General features: G+C 40.1%; 1 protein-coding gene and 1 long non-coding RNA gene across 2 annotated transcripts in view; one reads left to right on the plus strand and one right to left on the minus strand.

The window, feature by feature from the left end:
- LOC134796542 (uncharacterized) overlaps nucleotides 1-20,687 on the plus strand; it is a 341,845-nt gene that overhangs the window by 146,373 nt on the left and 174,785 nt on the right. Inside the window, exon 2 of the long non-coding RNA XR_010144946.1 lies at nucleotides 7,965-9,617. This is a non-coding gene — a long non-coding RNA (uncharacterized LOC134796542). The remainder of the gene's footprint in view (nucleotides 1-7,964; nucleotides 9,618-20,687) is intronic.
- On the minus strand, nucleotides 9,631-19,791 carry LOC134795991 (radial spoke head protein 9 homolog). The gene is made up of 2 exons (XM_063767891.1): nucleotides 19,417-19,791; nucleotides 9,631-10,319 (listed from the first exon to the last, which is right to left on the minus strand). Exons 1-2 carry the CDS (start codon nucleotides 19,598-19,600, stop codon nucleotides 9,688-9,690), a joined length of 816 nt encoding a protein of 271 aa, XP_063623961.1. The 5' UTR covers nucleotides 19,601-19,791; the 3' UTR covers nucleotides 9,631-9,687.

Below are 20,687 nucleotides of genomic sequence, written 5' to 3' on the forward strand. Positions count from 1 at the left end.
TGTGTAGCCAGAAGAATCACTCTATTGATAGGTAAAAATCGCATGAAAATCCGTTCAGTAGTTTTTAACTGAGTTCATCGGGAACATACATACGTTACATACACACAAACAGACAGACGCGGCGGGGGACTTTGTTTTATGAGGTGTAGTGACTAGCATCCTAAAAAAAACTAAAAAATACTCTTACTAAGCTATTTTTAAAAAAGCTTGATGTTAAAGTTTTCAAAAGTAAAGATATCCCCATTCCCCGCACACAATCTATACAATCTTAAAATTAATTTCTGCTTAAATAGTAGGTACTAAGAGTAAAAATGTACCTTTTAATAATTTTTAACCGACTTCCAAATCTCAAAAGGAGGAGGTTATCAATTCGGTTGTTTTAGGGTTCCTCAAAAGTACCTCAAAAGGAAAAACGGAACCCTTATAGGATCACTCGTGCGTCTGTCTGTCCGTCTGACAGCCTATTTTCTCCAAAAGTACTGGACGAATTAAGTTGAGGTACACATATGTAAATTCGTGACCCAAAGACGGACATCTTACGTTAATAAATGAATTTTAAACATGGAGGCCACTTTTGGGGGGTAAATGAGAAAATTAAAAAATGATGTTTTTAAACTATATCGTGTATCAAATGGAAGAGCTCATTTTGAGAATCTCAAATATAGTTTCTTTGTAATTTTCAAATAAACAGTTTTGAAGTTATTTAAGAAAATAGCCATAAAATACCATCCCCCCCCCCCCCCATTGATCTCCGAAACTACTGGGTCTAAATTTTTTTTTTAAATATACAAAATCGTTCTTTACCTATATGTAGATGACATGAAAACCTATTAGAAATATGCAGTCAAGCGTGTATCGGACTAATTACTTTGTTTTTGATCGGACCCCTACGGGTTTTTTAAAGGCAATTCACTCGCGTTTCACATGTAAAAAATACATTGATAAAAATTGGGTAATGTACGGAACCCTTGGAACGCGAGTTCGACTAGCACTTGGCCGGTTTTTAACAAGCTTTTATTAGGTCGACCTGTATGTAACTAACATGTAATGGAATCTAAGGTAACTAATTTAACCATCTTCCAAGGATCGTAGCGTCATGAAAATTGGCAGCTGTATGTAGTTTTGATGACAATACAATAATATGGTACTGTCGAACCGATCTGATGATGGAGACAGGAGGTGGCCATAGGAACTCCGTGATGAAACAACGTAACCTACATAATTGTGTTAGGGGTTTTTAGAATTGTCTCGATGAGTATTAGTTGTCTGTCGTAAGAAAAGTACAGTCAGCGATAAAAGCTTGTACCAAAAATTAATTTTTTGCCAAAAACTTATTTTTATATGTTTGTTACTCCATATCTCTGTAATTACTGGACCGATTTTGAAAATTCTTTTTTTTTTTATTGTATGTATACGTATATGCATAGGCATTAGATTGGCCCCGTTTTTGTCAAAACCCAGTTCTGATGATGGGATCCATGAGGAATCGAGAGAACTCAAATCTTAAAGACATACAATTAGTGATTTTTGTGTTTTTATTTACAAATCAAGTATATACATTCAAAAAAGTGACATTTGATGAAGTGGCACTGCTGATGATGATTAGAACGGAACTCTTCAACGACGCATAGTTCACGTTTGGCGATTTGTCCTCTTCGTTGTTTGTTAAGCAAGTTAAGTTTTTAAGCCACATTTTTGTCAAGCTCGAGTTCTGATGATGGGATCCATGAGGAATCAATGTATTTTCATCAGAAAATCGAGCATTTTCATTAAAAACTGTCGCATTTGATACAGTGGAACTGCTGATGATGATCAGAACAGAACTCTTTAACGACACATACCTAGTAGGTACACGTTTGGCGATTTCGATTTCAACTTGGACTGGGACCTGGGGTTGGGACCCGGACCCGGACCCAGACTCGGGCCCGGACTCGGACCCGGACTTGGACTCGGACCCGGACCTAGACTCAAACCTGGAGTCGGACCTTGAGCTGGATCCGGGCTCTTATCTGAACCTGAATCTGTCCTGGTCCTCGACCTGGATTTAGACCAGGACCTAGACCTGGACCTCGACCTGGATCTGATTCTGGACCCGGACCCGGACCCAGACTCAGACCCGGACTCGGACCCGGACCCGGACCTTGACCCCGTTCGGTTGGGAAGTCGGTTTTTTCTATTAAAGATTATGTTAAGGGGCCCACTGATTAACAGTCCGCTGGACGGTAGCGGCCTGTCAGTTAGAACAAAATTTTGACAGTTGACAGGCCGATACCGTCCGGCGGACTGTTAATCAGTGGGTCCCTTTAGAATAGTATGAACGCAAGCCCCTAAAAATAATGTGCGAGCAATCCTTCATGGTCGCCGTGTGCATTCATCTTCCATAGGCTCTCTCTCTGTGCCTACTAGGACTGGCGATCGCCATATTCTTCATGTTGAGTAACGTACCCCGGAAGAAAACATTTTTTTTGTATTAAACCTAGATGGCGTTAGTCATTTAGCGGGCTGTAGGTTGCGTAATCTTTTCCGCAGCAGGGCGCTGCCACTAGAAGAGTTGTAGACGTTGTCGTTCTTAGTTTTTAGGGTTCCGTACCTCAAAAGGAAAAAACGGAACCCTTATAGGATCACTCGTGCGTCGGTCTGTCTGTCCGTCGGTCACAGCTTTTTTTCTCGGAAACTACTGGACCAATTAGGTAAGTTAAAATTTGGTACATAAATGTAAATTCGTGACATCGTGGCCCAAAGATGGACATAATGTAACGTAAACAAATGAATTTTAAACATGGGGGCCACTTTTGGGGGTTAAATGAGAAAGTTAAAAAATAAAGTTTTTCAAACTAGGTATATCAAGTTATATATCAAATGAAAGAGCTTATCTTGAGAATATCAAATATATTTTTATCATTTTAAAATACATAGGTAAGAAATTATTTAAGAAAATAGCCATAAAATTATAATTCCCCCCTTTATCTCTGAAACTACTGGGTCTAAAATTCAGAAAAAAATACTCAATTTTTTTTATTAATTCTAAAGAATGGCTTAGTCATTTCCAATCAAAATAAATCCAACTACCATTAAGTACCGGTTAACTCTAAGTATATTCATTCTAAAGAATGGCTTGGTCATTCACAAACAAAATAAATCAAACTACTATTAGGTAGGTACCGATTAACTCTATCTATCACTAAACACCAAAATTTTATTAATTATTAAGTTAACTAATTCAAATAGATCTAAACCAAAACAAACAGAAAATAAAATAGATTTTCCAAAAATCGGTTTAAAAAACCGCCAAATGGTACCTACGTTGTGGTAAAACACTTCACACACCTTACTTTTCAGTACCTAGGTAAAGTATCGACAGGGGCACAGCAATACATAGTGTCAACGTACCTATAGGATGTAAGCCCATTCCAGCCGGGGACAATAAAATTTTTCGCCAATCTGATTAAGTTTTCCGATCTAATCAGGTCGTGCGGACTCAAACGCCAATTTGGTTCGCCGAATTCGACCGCCGGTTATGACCGATATTATCTACCGATAAAGGGGGGGTGCGGACGAAAGACACAAAAATCCCAATTTGTGTTCGCGTTTGGGGGCATTTTTAGGGTTCCCTACCAAAATGGTACAAAAGAAACCCCTATGGTGCGACTCTGTCGGCAAATGGGATATCATTTGAAAAAAACTGATTTATGAAGGAAAATGCGATTAAAAATACCATCCCCCCCCCCCCACTCTTATCTCTGAAGATTACCAACGAAAGATTATGAAATTTCTACAGAATAACAATAGTATTATCATAAAATTTACAGAAAAGATATAATCACACCACTATCTTAATTTTTTTAATTATAAAAGAAAATCGGATTTATTTTGTAATTAGGGCGAGCGAAGCGAGCCCTATCACTATTCGACAAACTATGCATTCTTGTGGTACACTTTACGGAAAAACTACTGCACTGTTAGGTTTGAGATTTAACATAGTAATTTAAATTCATGTCTAGATGTGTTATCAAACATAAAAATATCATTTCATAAACTTAAAAAAATAAAATTATGTAATATCACTTTGTATTACTACTAGCGCCATCTGTTGGCAAAATAATGAATTAACATTCGTGCTAATGTTAATTATTTATTGCTCTAATTGCTCTAACAGATGGCGTTAGTAGTAAATAAATAAATAAATAAATATTGGACATTGTTATACAAATTGACTAAGCCCCAGAAAAGCTCAAGAAGGCTTATGTTGTGGGTAATACCCAGACAACGATACCCATGTGGTGTTTTCAATTTCAATAATGTCGATGGCGCTTACGCCATTAGCAACGATGAATACAAAAGTGGGTTAAAATTTTGGATTCAGATCCACCTCGCTTCGCTTGGTTTTGATTCCCAATTTACTCGTATGTTTTGTGACGCTGATGAACTGATCAGTCATGTTGTGTTAGCAAACTTAAGGCCGGAGTCCCACTGCTGCGCACGCTACATCCACGGCCCACGTTTTAATACAAACCGTCGGCAAGCCCACGAAATTTTGTATAGGAACGTGGGTCGTGTACATAGCGTGCGCAGCAGTGGGGCTCCGGTCTAAATCGGGTATTTTCAGTTCGAGAAACAGTTTTGGCGCCATTCATTTATTACGTATGACGATTTTGGGGTAGAGGGGGATCGAACATATCTTATTTTTTCCATTTTTTTCTTACCAGGGGGAGGGAGGGGGTTTTCATAGTTCTTACGTAAGTAAGATCACAAATATGCGATTTTTTTTTTATTTCTATGAAATTATGATTTTTAAAATAATAATAATACTTCCACACTCTATGCTATCAAACACGGTGTAGAGTTAGCTTAAACGAGCTCATTGAGTACCTTTGTCCTGTACAAACGTACGTACAAATAAACATTCATAAAATATTTTTTTTTAAATAAACACTAAAACAAACCAAACGTGTACCTACTCATTTTTTCCTTTAGATTCTTACGTAATATATGGTAATATAGGGGGCGGGAGGGGTGGGAGTCAGTATATTCTTATTATTACTTACATAGGGGAGGGAGGGGGTCATAAACTGGCAAAAATTGTCTTACGTAATTAATGAATGGCGCCTTTAGTGTTACTATTGCTTGGACCTGCTAAAATTATAAATAAAGATCATATTAATACAAACTTCAGTTCAGTGACTTAGGGCCGATACACGACTGCCACTTGTATGGGAACTGCACGCCGACTGCACGCCAATTGCAACGTCGGCGTGCAGTTCAACAAAATAACCCAGAACCCTGGCAGTTCCTAGTGGAACTCAGGTTTGGTGCAACACAGGCACACGCTGTCTTAGTCAATCGACACGTCTTTATGAGCACTTGGAAGAGCAGTACCCAAGATAGAGCTGATGCTGAACCTTGGCTGTACTTAGTGGAACTCAGGTTTGATGCAACATAGACACACGCTGTGTTGGACATCCGACTCGTCATGATGAGCACTTGGGAGAGCAGTACCCAAGATAGAGCTGATACTGAACCCTGGTAGTACCTAGTGGAACTCAGGTTTGTTGCAACATAGGCACACGCTGTTTTGGTCATTCGACTCGTCTCGATGAGCACTTAGGAGAGTAGTATCCAAGATAAAGCTGATGCTGAACCCTGGCTGTGCTTATTGGAACTCAGGTTTGGTGCAACATAGGCACACGCTGTTTTAGTCATCTGATTCGTCTTGATGAGCACTTAGGAGATTAGTACCCAAGATAGAGCTGATGCTGAACCCTGGCTGTACCTAGTGGAACTCAGGTTTGGTGCAACATAGGCACACGCTGTTTTGGTCATCTGACACGTCTTAATGAGCACTTAGAAGAGCAGTACCCAAGATAGAGCTGATGCTGAACCCTGGCTGTACCTAGTGGAACTGTGTGTGTGTATGTATGTGTGTTTATGTGCCAGTAGGTATCCAGACGGGATAGTTTTTCGCTCATTTGTGTGGAGTGGACGCAAAAATTAAATTCAAGAACATTGGCTCGCTGACCCAACATTATGTAGGAAAGCCAGTTCTTCCTTACAAAAAGTACTGGGCGACCGTGTAGGATGTAATAAAAGCGGTTATGAAATTGTATATTACGTGTGTATGATATTGGCAATTTGATTTTGTCGTCTGGAGTCCAGACTCTGGACACGTTTTTAATGGACAAAGTAAAAGCTGTAACAGACAGGCGTACCGGACAGCAACCGCGGTCCGGTTACTATATTTCTTTCTTGCTCTCACTTATAGTTGCGTTCTTAACGGACTTATTACGTACCCACTCGATCGAACATGAAACACGCCTTGGATTGGATCAAAGTCGCGGTCCGGTACGTTTAGGTAGAAAAACTCCGCGAGCCCTTACAAAGCTCTGCTTTTTGCTAGTTTAAACCCCTTTACGGGTGATTATTATAGGTACCTGAAATTTCTATTAGATTACACCAAAAACATCTTCTTTCAAATAAAACAAAAATTGTTGAAACCGATTCACATGATAAAGAATTATCCCTGAAAAACCAACTTAATTTACATACAGAGGCCGATTGCATAACAACTTGTAACTAATAATATTAGCGAATGTCTCTTTCTAATCAAAGGAATTGGAAAGAGACTCCCGCTAATATTATTAGTTACAACTTAAGTTGTTATGCAATCGGCCCCAGGCTCCAATTTCACCACGGTGACAGGTGCGACCATTGTAAAATCACTGTTGCTGACGTCACAGGCATCCATGGGCTACGGTTACCACTAACCATCGGGCGGGCCGTATTCCTGTTTGCCACCATGATTGTTTTATTAAAAAAAACTTTATTATATCAGAAAAAAACAGATATTTCTTTTGCGAAGTTTCTGACAATTGTCAAGATTTAGAAGAATTGTAGGTAATTCTTGACAGGTAATGAGTTATATGTCGGAATTTCGTGACAATTGTAGTGTTTCTTGTGACAATTGTCATAAACTTAGCAAGATAAATATCTGTTTTTTTTCGATATAATAAAGTTTTTTTTAATAAAACAATGATGGTGGCAAACAGGAATACGGCCGCCCGATGGTAAGCGGTAACCGTAGCCCATGGATGCCTGTGACGTCAGCAACAGTGATGTTTTACAATTGTCGCACCACCTGTCACCGTGGTGAAATTGGAGCCAGGGGGCCGATTTTTGAATTTCGATCATTCGATTTCGTCACTCGAAAATCGGTGGAAAACGGCGAAATGCTGATTTTAGAAATACGAGCGATAGAAATTGGGAATTTAGTGGTATTGACCACTCGTTTTCAATTCTATTAGTAGAATTTAAATGCCTAGCAGTGGATATATTATTCTTTCTTTCTAGATGTTAAACTTCATGTAGGTAGGTACACAAGCTCACAGCTATTTGTTTAAAGTATTGTAAAAAACATTTCACATTTATATACGATTTTTCTTGTTGTATGTATGTAAGGCTACGTATTATTGATATGTTCATTAAGGAAACTATAGGTCTATTTACCGCTGCTCAATCTATTGACTAATGTTAATGGATGACTGTTTGTTTCTCAATAAATTAAAAAAAAATTTTTTGAATGAAATACACGAAATCGAGCGGTCGAATTTCAAAAATCGGCCCCCAAGTCGCGCTAATTTTAGTTAGCCAATTTGTCGATAGATGGCACTGTACACAATTACGCTTAAGCGGTATCCAGACGGGATGATCAAATCGACCGATTTGATCAGAAATGAAATTGGCGTCAATCTCCAATTTAATCACCAATTTTAGATTTATGGTGATATTAGAGCCTTCTAAATTGAAAAAATGCCCCAGAACTAAAACACTGGCGTCACAAATTGGTATTCTTGCGTCCGCACCTCATTTTCTCGGTAATATCGGTCATTATCGGCGGTTGAATTCGGCGAGCCAAATTGGCGTTTGCGTCCGCACGGCCTGAGCAAGGTGTGTGAAGCGCAGCGCTTAAGACGAAAATGAAGGACCCGCGCGAAATCGCCTTTTCATACAAACGTAGTCCTCATTTTCCTCTATGGATATTAACATTATTGAAAATATTGTGACACAATTTGTTGTAGGTATATCAACATTTATTATCAACCATACCTATAGCTATGCCTGCCCCTACGTTTGATTTTGTCGAATTTTTAATTGTTATACTTATGTAAGAATTAGGAGTAGGTATTAAAAATATTTTCATCTCAGCAGCTCGAACAAGGGTACTTTGCTTCTTAAAAACAATGAGCAAAATGCGATTTTGCTCACTGAGTGAGACAAAATGACATTCAAGTGACCTTTATAGTCAAATGTCATTTCAACATGAGGGGTCTAATACATGTTCGAAATACTTGGGTTTTATTATCTCTGTCCCTTTCACCCTGTTAGCAAAAAGAAACAGACAAGAAAAAGTTAAAACGACATTCAACGGTATATTGAGGGTTTATAATAGACCCCCGAAAACTTCAGACCGCATCGTTCCAAACCACGTACGAGTATGAATTCTTAATAATTAATTAATAAAAATAAAGTTTAAGATTTGATAAAAACTGATAAAATACTATATTTTAGGTATTTTATTGTACAATTAAAATAATGAACTCAAAAAATACACAGATTATCACGCAAAATTAATTATTTTACTTTTAAGAATTTCTACCATAGTTGACAAATAGTACGTATCCGCAATTCGGACCCATAGAGGTACAATAATATAGAGATGAAACGGGGGAGGGGCCAAAAGACCGAACGAGATGCACTTATGGAATTTTCAGTAGGAGTAGCAGAGAAGGCGGTATTATTGCTTGTCCTTGTCACAGTCTCACTTTTTGTTTGTTCCTCACCTTTTTATTAGTATGGAGAATGGTAGGCAACAAATGAATTCGACCAATCAGTGTCGCATTTGCGTATGTTTTGTCCCTCACGGAGGCACGCGTATACCACTTCTATACGATCCTACCTTCTATGTTCGGACCGTATCCTACAATGTATTTTTTTTACAAAAAAAAACTTGTCGATTGAAGTGTCAGTTGATGTTCGTTATTTCCATATTATTTTACTAAAAATGTATGTAATGTACCTTTTGTTTTTGTGTTCGATTGCGGTAATTAAACTTAATTGTTTGTAAGTATATCTTAAGAAAACATGAGTGCAGGCGGCGTAGCACGGTTGCGTTTTTATCGCTTGTCACCATGCCTGTCACGTTCTAACAAGTAAGTAAGTGCGAAAGGGACGCGCATAGTGACAGGCGATAAAAATGGAACCGTGCTGCGCCCGCAGGTATTAAGTGATGAAGAAGGATTACATTTTTCAAGTTGTCTAATAGGTATGTTCTCACTGCTCAGGTGAAAAATTTTGTGTACTACACGAGATCAAAGCTATTTACATCTCGTGCGCTTTTGAAGTCCCTTACTACGCTCAAGATTCTAAATTAGATTCACTCGCTATGCTCGTGAATCTATTATAGAATCTTTCGCTTGCACGGGACTCAAAATAAGCACTCGAAGAAATAGCAAACTTTGATCTCTTGTTGTACCAATAACTATTTCCATAATGTCAATATCCAGAGAGGAAAATGGGGACTACGTTTGTATGGAGAAACGGCCGTCCTCTTTCCTCTTAAGTGGGTTCGGTCCCTGGTCCCTGCATATTGATTTGATACCTACCTACTTAATATTTGCAGAAAAGCAAACCTGTTTAAACCAAAAATGGTACGTCTAGATTTTTACGGCCGTTGCCTATATATAGAAAACCGGCATCAGGGGTTCGAATCTTATGGAAATATGTCATTCCAGGCCAGTACAAGCTCTTCAGATACGCAATACTTCCCGTTTGTTCTAAACTCAAATTCCAACAGCCATTAGGTATATCCTGGTCGATGGAGTCAAGGAAATCCATACTATAGTTATAGTCTTGCCTGCTGAGAAGGTTGGAATTCCACTGGTGCTGAGGCGGACGTATATGAAGATACGACTTTAGCTGTTGAGCTTCGAAACCAGTTAAGCCGTAAAAGTTTGAATTGATGACGACTCTTCCATCCGGTTGCTTGATGAGCTGCCCTCTCGCGCATATTTCCGCTTCATCGCAAATGTTAGCAATAGTTCCCGCCATCCTGCTTTCTTCTGTAATTACCTGACAGCGGTCTGGATTGTTTTCTTCTAGAGCTTCGTCTAAAATTTTAACTTTAAGAGTCGGATCTCCACGGAATGGAAAAGTTGCGAGCAGCGACAGCAACCTGTGACGTCGTTTTGCTTTCGGCAATAAGGCCCAGTACTTCAAGTCGGTCGTGTAAAAATATCTGCGATCTGCCACGGCATCATTGGTTATGCCTAAAATATTATTTGCAACATGTCAATACAACGACATTAACGTATCGTATTAAGAAATTTAAGATTTTGGATAAGGAACAAGTTTGTGTAAACACTGGTTTGACTTAAGGTCAGAAGCACACCGGCTGCGTGAGCGTGACGTGCGCGTGCGCGTGCGCTAAAATGTTGGAGCCGCACACGTCACGCAAGCGGTCGCCGTCTATCATAAGCATCTGTATAATACAACGCGCACGTGCACGTGCACGTCTACGCACACGCATCCGGTGTGCTGACGTTAGCGTCAGCGTCTGTACGCTGCTCGCTGCTTACGGACACTGTACTATACGCTGCTTTTAGTTACATTATTAGAATATATATGTATATATTTTACCTACATTTTCTACCTACAGTCAAGGTCTTTGCTTTATTATATTTTAGCTACATAAAAAAATAAAATCTATTAAAGTAATCAATGATTGAATTGGCATGAGCGTAGGGAGTATACAACCGCTGACCGCTGAGTTAGATACTTAAGCCTTCAGGCTAAAACCCTTTCAAACCAATTTATTAGGGCGAGCGAAGCGAGCCCTATCACTATTCGACAAACTATGCATTCTTGTGGTACACTTTACGGAAAAACTACTGCACTGTTAGGTTTGAGATTTAACATAGTAATTTAAATTCATGTCTAGATGTGTTATCAAACATAAAAATATCATTTTATGAACTTAAAAAAATAAAATAATGTAATAACACTTTGTATTACTACTAGCGCCATCTGTTGGCAAATTATGAATTAACATTCGTGGTAATGTTAATTATTTATTACTCTAACTGCTCAAACAGATGGCGTTAGTAGTAGATAAATAAATAAATATTGGACATTGTTATACAAATTGACTAAGCCCCAGAAAAGCTCATTGTGGGTAATACTCAGACAACAATACCTATGTGGTGTTTTCAATTTCAATAATGTCGATGGCGCTTACGCCATTTAAGGGGTCATCCATTAATTACGTCACACGAATTTCTAGGTTTTTTGACCCCTCCCCCCTCCTTGTCACATTTGGTCACATTTGGCAAACCCCTCCCCCCTAGTGTGACGTCACATTTTTTCTACGAAATCGCCAAATCGAATTAAGTAAGTAGGTACCTAAGTATTATTAATATTTTATCAAAATATTTTTGACGATATAAATATTAGTAATTTTATAACCCAAAACTGCTTAGGAAAGAAAATTATACGAATAAAAACGATTATCGTTTTAAAAACTTGTTATTTAAATGTACAGCGAATAAAATAATTTAAATTAATTTTCGGTTACTGATGAAGTTAAAGTGACGTCACAATTTTTGTGACTCCCCCCTCCCCCATGTCACAACATATCACATTTTCTTGACCCCTCCCTCCCCCTAAACGTGTGACGTAATTAATGGATGACCCCTAACAACGATGAATACAAAAGTGGGTTAAAATTTTGGATTCAGCTTCGCTTGATTTGATTCCCAATTTAGCAATTAAGTTTCTGTGAATACCTACTAGAACAATCAATCTTGCTGTATATTCACTGCGGAGGTCAATTGACTCGTATGTTTTGTGACGCTGTTGAACTGCGGGCTCAGCACGGTTCCATTTTTATCGACTATCACTATGCGCGTCCCTTTCGCACTTACATACTTGTTAGAACGTGACAGGCATGGTGACAAGGGATAAAAACGCGACCGTGCTAAGCCGCCTGATCAGTCATGTTGTGTTAGCAAACTTAAATCGGGTATTTTCAGTTCGAGAAACAGTTTTGGCGCCATTCATTTATTACGTATGACGATTTTGGGGTAGAGGGGGGTCGAACATATCTTATTTTTTCCATTTTTGGCAGCATATTCTTATTATTTCTTACATAGGGTGGGACGGGGTCATAAACTGGCAAAAAATGTCTTACGTAATTAATGAATGGCGCCTTTAGTGTTACTTTGCTTGGAACTGCTAAAATTATAAATAAAGATCATATTAATACAAACTTCAGTTCAGTGACTTAGGGCCGATACATGACTGCAACTTGTATGGGAACTGCACGCCGACTGCACGCCAATTGCAACGTCGGCGTGCAGTGCAACAAAATGACCCAGAACCCTGGCAGTTCCTAGTGGAACTCAGGTTTGGTGCAACAAAGGCACATTGGTCATCCGACTCATCTTGATGAGCACTTAAGAGAGTAGTACCCAAGATAGAGCTGATGCTGAAACCTGGCAGTACCTAGTGGAGCTCGGGTTTGGTGCAACATATATAGACACAAGCTGTTTTGGACATCCGACTCGTCATGTGATCACTGGGTAGACCAGTACCCAAGATAGCTGATGCTGAACCCTGACAGTACCTAGTGGAGCTCGGGTTTTATACAACAGCACACGCTGTTTTGGTCATGCAACTCGTCTTGGTGAGTACTTAGGAAAGTAGTAACCAAGATAGAGCTGATGCTGATGTTGAACCTTGGCTGTACCTAGTGGAACTCAGGTTTGGTGCAACACAGGCACACGCTGTCTTAGTCAATCGACACGTCTTTATGAGCACTTGGAAGAGCAGTACCCAAGATAGAGCTGATGCTGAACCTTGGCTGTACCTAGTGGAACTCAGGTTTGATGCAATATAGACACACGCTGTGTTGGACATCCGACTCGTCATGATGATCACTTGGGAGAGCAGTACCCAAGATAGAGCTGATGCTGAACCCTGGCAGTACCTAGTGGAACTCAGGTTTGTTGCAACATAGGCACACGCTGTTTTGGTCATCCGACTCGTCTAGATGAGCACTTAGGGGAGTAGTACCCAAGATATAGCTGATGCTAAACCCTGGCTGTGCTTATTGGAACTCAGGTTTGGTGCAACATAGGCACACGCTGTTTTGGTCATCTGATTCGTCTTGATGAGCACTTAGGAAATTAGTACCCAAGATAGAGCTGATGCTGAACCCTGGCTGTACCTAGTGGAACTCAGGTTTGGTGCGACATAGGCACACGCTGTTTTGGTCGTCTGACACGTCTTAATGAGCACTTAGAAGAGCAGTACCCAAGATAGAGCTGATGCTGAACCCTGGCTGTACCTAGTGGAACTGTGTGTGTGTGTGTGTGTGTGTTTATGTGCGGAGCAGCGTGATTACCGCCAGTAGGTATCCAGACGGGATAGTTTTTCGCTCATTTGTGTGGAGTGGACGCAAAAATTAAATTCAAGGACATTGGCTCGCTGACCCAACATTAAGTATGTAGGAAAGCCAGTTCCTTCCTTACAAAAAGTACTGGGCGACTGAGTAGGATGTAATAAAAGCGCTTATGAAATTGTATATTACACACGTAATATTGGCAATTTGATTTTGTCGTCTGGACACGTTTTTAATGGACAAAGTAAAAGCTGTAACAGACAGGCGTACCGGACAGCAACCGGGGTCCGGTTAGTATATTTCTTTCTTGCTCTCACTTATAGTTGCGTTCTTAACGGACTTATTAAGTACCCACTCGATCGAACATGAAACAAGCCTTGGATTGGATCAAAGTCACGGTCCGGTACGTTTAGGGAGAAAAACTCCGCGAGCCCTTACAAAGCTCTGCTTTTTGCTAGTATAAGAAAACGGGACGACACTACAGTGTGGCCAATTTTTAATTTCTACTCTTTTTTGCCAAGCTGTACTTACTGCAACATTGATAACGGGACACTGATTTAAACTTTCACGATTTTTAAATCTTGACTACAATAAAGCCTTCGATAGCGTCACACATAGAGCCATCTTAACGGCACTGAGTAGTCAACAAATAAACCACACGTATGTTGAACTCGTTGGACGGATATACAAAAGTAGCACGGCCAGCATCAAGCTGCACGCACCAGGTCCCAAATTTAAAATCCTTAAGGGAGTGAAGCAGGGTGACCCGCTCTCTCCAAAATTATTCACCAGCTGCCTGGAGGAAGTTTTAAAAAAACTGGCGGTGTCTTGGGAGACAAAGGGTATCGAGGTCGGTGATAAGAGGTTGACAAACCTTCGATTCGCGGACGACATCGCACTCTTCTCAACATCGGCGACTGAACTGCAATGTATGCTACAGGAACTTAGCAACGCAAGCCTTGAGGTTGGTCTGACGATGAATAGATCCAAAACCCAGTTAATGACCAACAGCAAGAAGCACAGGGTGACGGTGGATGGTAATATTTTGCAATATGTCGACGAGTATACTCTGTATCTGAGCCAGATAGTCTCCTTCACGGATCGCCAGGACAAGGAGATCGATAGAAGGATCGAAAACGCCTGGAGGAGCTTCTGGTCCATGAAGGAACTCATGAAGGGTAAACTCCCAATTGCACTGAAGCGCAAGCTCGTTGACATGTGCATCTTGCCCATCCTCACCTATGGTGCCCAAACCTGGTCACTAACTGAGGCGCAGAAATCCCGGCTCAAGGTTTGCCAAAGGGCAATGGAGCGAAGTATCCTGGGTGTCCGAAGATCTGACAGGGTGAGGAACACAGAGCTTCGCTCCAAAACTCGAGTCGTTGGTGTTGGGGTGAAGACCGCCAAGTTAAAGTGGGACTGGGCTGGACATGTCTGCCGGATGCATGATGACAGATGGGCCAAAATAGCCACTAGCTGGCATCCCCAGGGTAGTCGAGGCAGAGGCAGACCGAGAAAGAGATGGCGGGACGACCTGGATGCTTTCCAGCGGGATTGGCGGGATCTTGCTCAGCACAGGGAGGATTGGAAAGGGAGAGGGGAGGCCTTTGCCCAGCAGTGGGACACACACATAGGCTAATAAAAAAAAAAAAAAAAAAGATTTTTAAATATTATTAAATTGCACAACGGGACTTAATCGCGTATTTAATTTTCAAGGTTGACCTCCGACGTTTCGAGGACGGCGTTGTCCCCACGTTTGTGTTGTGGCGTTGAGGGTGTCTTACGTCGGAGGTAAATCTTAAAACTTAAATACGCGATTAAGTCTCGTTGTGAAATTTAATATTGATAACGGGGTTTGGTTGTTGGCAACCAACATTGTACTGCTTCCAGTAAGGTCGTGGTAATTTTGGACCGTCAGAAGCTTAGTTGCTAACCGCGTAGGCTTTAATTATGCTTCACATACCTTACTTATAAAGAAACGCAGCAATACGTAGAAATGTACACATATAGCTGCGTCCTGCGTCGAATAGGGAATACTTATACAGCTTGGCAAAAAAGAGTAGAAATTAAAAAGTGGCAACACTGTGGTGTTGTCCCTCTCAAACCAATTTATAAAAACGGGACGACACTACAGTGTTGCCACTTTTTAATTTCTATTCTTTTTTGCCAAGCGGTAGGGATGTTTCCTGTGTTTAATAGTAGTTTATGTGACTGCTACATAATGAGAGCAGTGGCGTAACTAGGGGGGGGGGTTGGAGGGGGCACGTGCCCCGGGCGCCGTCCAAGGGGGGGCGCCAAAATGGGCAAAAGACTACCTCTCCGCCTTGCCAAAGGCACAGTAGGGAAACTTTTGTCAGTCGTATTTACCACCACTGTGAAGTGTGAAACGCGGATGGTAATCTGGCCCACAGCTCAAAAGACAAAGCCGATCTTTTAGGTAAGTACTCTTTTTGCCTCGAACTCGACCTTGAAAAACAACGGTAGCGCCCTACCACCCACCATCCTGCAGTGCGAATACTCTATGCCAGAAACTATCAAGCTGCAGAAGGATATTTGGCGGGAGTTGCTATGCTTTCGTTTTATAAGGCGAGCGGGCCGAGTGCTTCAGAGTTGTGTGAGTTAGCGCGTCTTTTCCGTCAGGTGGCTCCTGTCGGGAAGTTACCATCTTATGGACTGTCCAAGAGACTACCTATGCAAATGGATCGCTAGCCCTTTGTCCGGCAGGCGCATATGAGCCGTAGGAGACGGAACTTACTCCATTAGCTGCTGCTGCTGCAACAATATCTGCAATATCTGTGGCATGTTGTCTATCGGACGACAGTAAGTACCTACTGGGCATGGGGATTCCTATACAGGATGGCTAAAATGACTACATTCCCGTTGCCAGGGAGGTTTTGGGATTATACTGAGCAAGTTTTACAACCCTGAAATCGCGAAAAAAAAGTTTACCCTCCCATAGAAAATGGACCAGCCAAAATGTATGAAACAGCCAAAGGGCGATTCCCGGGTTGGTCCCATAGTAAAAGTTGCTCATTATAATCCCAAAACCTCCCTGGCAACGGGAATGCAGTTATTTTTTAGCCACTGTCTTATAGTTCGTTTTTTTAGCATTAGAAAGAACTTGCAAGAAGGTAAGCGATCTTGACATGTCTTTTAATTGAAAAACGCTTTTTATAAATCAAAAACTATTAATTATGAAAGCAGAAGAATATAAATGATCGTATTAGATTCATAGTTGTTACATATTTGCCGTAACTTATTTTAAAAATGTGTTTTTCAATTAAAAGTCACATCAAGATTGTTTACCTTATTTCTAATGCTAAAAAAAACGAACTATAGAGCATTTAATAACTGGAGTGGCCATTGAGGGCTATTGTTTGACATGCTGCCTAGTTGCCAACGGTGACAGCTTGCCATCACTGCACCACTCGCCGTAGGCAGAGTGTTTATCCTCACACACTAGAACCTAAATGATCGCACACTGTGCGATTTAAGAGGAATTCGCTTCACAGGGGGCGGGAGGAAATTCGTCGAGAAAAGGGAGCTAATTCCACAATAAGTTGAATAAGTTCCCTTTTCTCGAGAGGCTACAGTATGGAGATCTTCAAAAAAGAAGTGTATAAGTTTTAAAATGGTCGGCAACGCGCATGTAACATCCCTGGAGTGTAGTCCATATAAAGCGGTGACCGCTTACCATCAGGTGGGTCGTAAGCTTGTTAGCCACCGATGTACTAAAAAAAGCGGCCAAGTGCGAGGGACGTATGGGTTTGATGAAAAAAACAAATTTTGCGTTTCAGTTTTCAGTATGGGGAACCCCCAAAATTTATTGTCTTTTTTTTCTATTTTTGTGTGAAAATCTTAATGCGGTTCACAGAATACGTCTACTTACCAAGTTTCAACAGTATAGTTCTCATAGTTTCGGAAAAAAGTGGCTGTGACATACGGACGGACAGACAGACAGACAGACATGACGAATCCATAAGGATTCCGTTTTTTGCCATTTGGCTACGGAACCCTAAAAACACATATACTTACACTCTGTATTTGTCTAAATTAAAAGTAAACTTTAATAAGTAAAAAAGTAACCCTTTCGTTAGTTCATTTCGTTTGTGTGTGTGGGGGGGGGGGGAGGCAAATTTGGTGTCTGCCCCGGGCGCCATATCCTCTAGCTACGCCACTGAATGAGAGGCATTAAAATACGAGTGTGGGTTTAAGTTAATTTTGTTAGAGAATGAATCTTTTGACCATGAACGGATATCTCTATGCTAAAAGATCTGGTATGTACCATCACACTCCGTGATTGTTGCGCCATTTAGGGACCTAGCTAAATTGGTTGTTTGTTTACGCTATAGATTTTCCAATTTAGCAAGAACCCTAAATGGCATAACAATCCCGTGTGGTGATTGTACGTAGCATTTTGAGAAGTAGCATAATAAAAGAGTAGGTAGCGATTCACAATCGGCATTATTTCCACAGAATTAAGTTCAATGGTATCATTGCATATAAAATAATAATAATGACGGCAGTTTCAGGGGCCCATCTAGTCAGCGGCAAGTCACCGCCTGTCTCGATAACGTGTAAAACATTGTTATGGCAGGTGTCCGACCTCTCTACAATATTCCCAGTCTCATTGTCTACCCAAACTTCAATATATAGACCGGTATACTGTTCACTTTTTCTACAATAGTCCCAATGTCTGCTGAGACCGGGTGTCTATTGTTGCGCCTGTGAACGGGTTCCAGCAGGTGTTCTACAAGACATTAAATAAAGCTCTCCAAGGGTCCTCTACGTGTTGGATCTATATCCCCACGCAAGCCTATCAAAAGACCCGGATTTATAGGCCCGTGAAATCCAAGTAGATACAACTAATTATATTGTATTTGATCTATTTAAAGCCGAAATGCTTCTGATAAATTCCTTAAATAAATAATATTCGCTATAGCTGCTGCAGTAATATGAAAACTGAGTTAGTGATTAAATCCCAGCCATTTATTAGGTAAATTCAAATTCGGTTTAGAATGCAGACCTAGTTTTTTTGACCCTTTACGAGGAAAATAAATTGAATTTCGTCCCATTGTCACCCATAAAATTATATTTTGGGCGATGCAAAAGGTAAAATTCATTTCGTCCGGGATTGTTGAATATTCCTCCCGAATCAACCGAAGGCATTGTGCTCTGGCGAGATTAGGAGTGACTGAGGTCCGTGGGGGAAATAAAGGGTCAGAATTTACAAAGAAATTTCATTAATGTATATCCTGAAAACAAATTTTAAATAAGCATTAAGTACCGATATCGACAATAGCCCATTTTAAAATAATTTTCTACTGACAAGATTTGCTTGACCATCTAAAGTAGCTAACACACTATCGCACCGCACCAAGGTCATTGTGGGACGCACCCATAAGTAAGAGGGAGAAAGAGATATCGCTGTCTCCCTCTTACTTATGGGTGCGTCCCACAATGACCTTGGTGCGGTGCGATAGTGTGTTAGCTACTTTAGCTACTTTATGGACGAAAATAAAGGCATATCCAGATTAGTCAATTATTCGCCAATCTGATTCAATTGCCAGATCGAAACAGGAAGTGCGGACGCAAATACCAATATCATTTCTGATCAAATCGACTGATTTGATCAGTCCCGTCTGGATACCACTTTAAGCACAAGATAATTAAATTATCAGAAAAATGTAGAGAGCAAATATTTTTGACACAATTTATATTTAATATATCGGATAGAACTAAGAAAAGTAGGTATATGACTTGACCGCGACCGTGACGTCACAGTTCAGTTTTCATAATAAGTTCCATAGTGGCTAGGTAATCGTTTTGACGTTCCAAAAAAGAAACTGATTTGACTAGTAGGAAAGTACCCTATTAGGTAAGGTGTGTGAAGCGCTTTAGCTTACCCGAGCCCCGAGTTTATAGGTTTGCCTTTGAAAATTAAATACGTATCAGGTTTAACTTACCAACTGCGATGTGGTAGTCACCATCTACGGCGTACAACTGTCCCCAGTAATGCATGTGTGTGAAATGGTTTTCTGCCTGCAGCATAGTGAGGGAGTTTTGCAGCATGGAAATCAGTTCGCTGCTGAACATCTTGCCGTTTACGTTCATGTACTCCCGGACCTCCCAAAGCTTGTGGACATTCATGGATATATTATTTCAGACTCAGGTTTCCTAGATATAAAAAATGTAGTAAAAGATGTAGTCCCACGTTGTATGTTTCGCAAATAATTAAGATCGACATATAAGACGTGTAATCGACATTCAAGCAGTATGACAGCGTGGTGACAGCTTTTGTTTTGTCATTATTCATTAAACACTATGGTTTGGAAATTATTTAGATAACTAGACGGGCCCGCATCTCCGCTCGCGTAAATGAAATAAAGAGTTTGTCTTATGTTTACTTAGTTAAATACCGACATTATTATGTATTCAACCCTGCCAGGCTTTATAATTGTGATAGGGATTTCTTAACCGTTATTTAGATAACTTAATCCGCAAATTTCTCAAAAAATTATATAATTTGATAAAAGGCAAGATTGTATTTTTTCATCTACGTAGGTAAGGTAAAGGGCCCCAAGTTCGTGTTAGTACGTTATTTAGTTAGTCTTGTTTCTGGCGCAAATAATAAGGAATTCTAATATTTTTTATTCAAATTATACATATGAAAAAAATCTGTATTATTTAATCTCTTCAATAAAATAATAACCAATATTTTAGTGATTAAACTGAGAGTAATACGACGGTCGAAACTGTCAGACGGCCGCGAACAGCTGTGTTGTATGCGTGCACTTTTTTTAGGCGTAAGGTGCGCGCTCTTACTTGTTAAGCTTATAGGAAGGAAAAGCTGTGGGTTCCTTAGTAATTGATTTGATAAGAAAAAAGACTGAATATATGCATAGAAATACCTTAAAATTGCAATAAATCGACTCACGAAATAGCGGTCATTTTATTTTTCGTGTGTCTCCTATTTCGTGCCACTAACGAATCAAAGATTTTCTAGATACATTTTGAGTGCCAGTTTCTAAATATAACAACGAAGATAATTAAAAAAATAAATTAGAAAACAATTAATGTATTTCATGAAGTTTCGTATGAGCGAAATTCGGTATAAGTATGTTTTTTTCACTAGAATTCTCATAAAACGAGTTTGAATGTGCACTGAGAGAAAAGGATAACAAAAACACACTTAGAATTACAAAAATAAACTTAATCCGGGGACAAGGAGAGTCAA

The sequence above is a fragment of the Cydia splendana genome, chromosome 1 (assembly GCF_910591565.1).
Source record: "Cydia splendana chromosome 1, ilCydSple1.2, whole genome shotgun sequence".
Lineage (NCBI taxonomy): Eukaryota > Metazoa > Arthropoda > Insecta > Lepidoptera > Tortricidae > Cydia > Cydia splendana.

Coding starts and splice junctions, on each gene's coding strand:
- LOC134795991 (XM_063767891.1), bottom strand. CDS start 19,600: ATGAATGTCCACAAGCTTTGGGAGGTCCGGGAGTACATGAACGTAAAC. Junction 10,320..19,416: donor TGACTACCACATCGCAGTTG/GTAAGTTAAACC, acceptor ATAATATTTTAG/GCATAACCAATGATGCCGTG.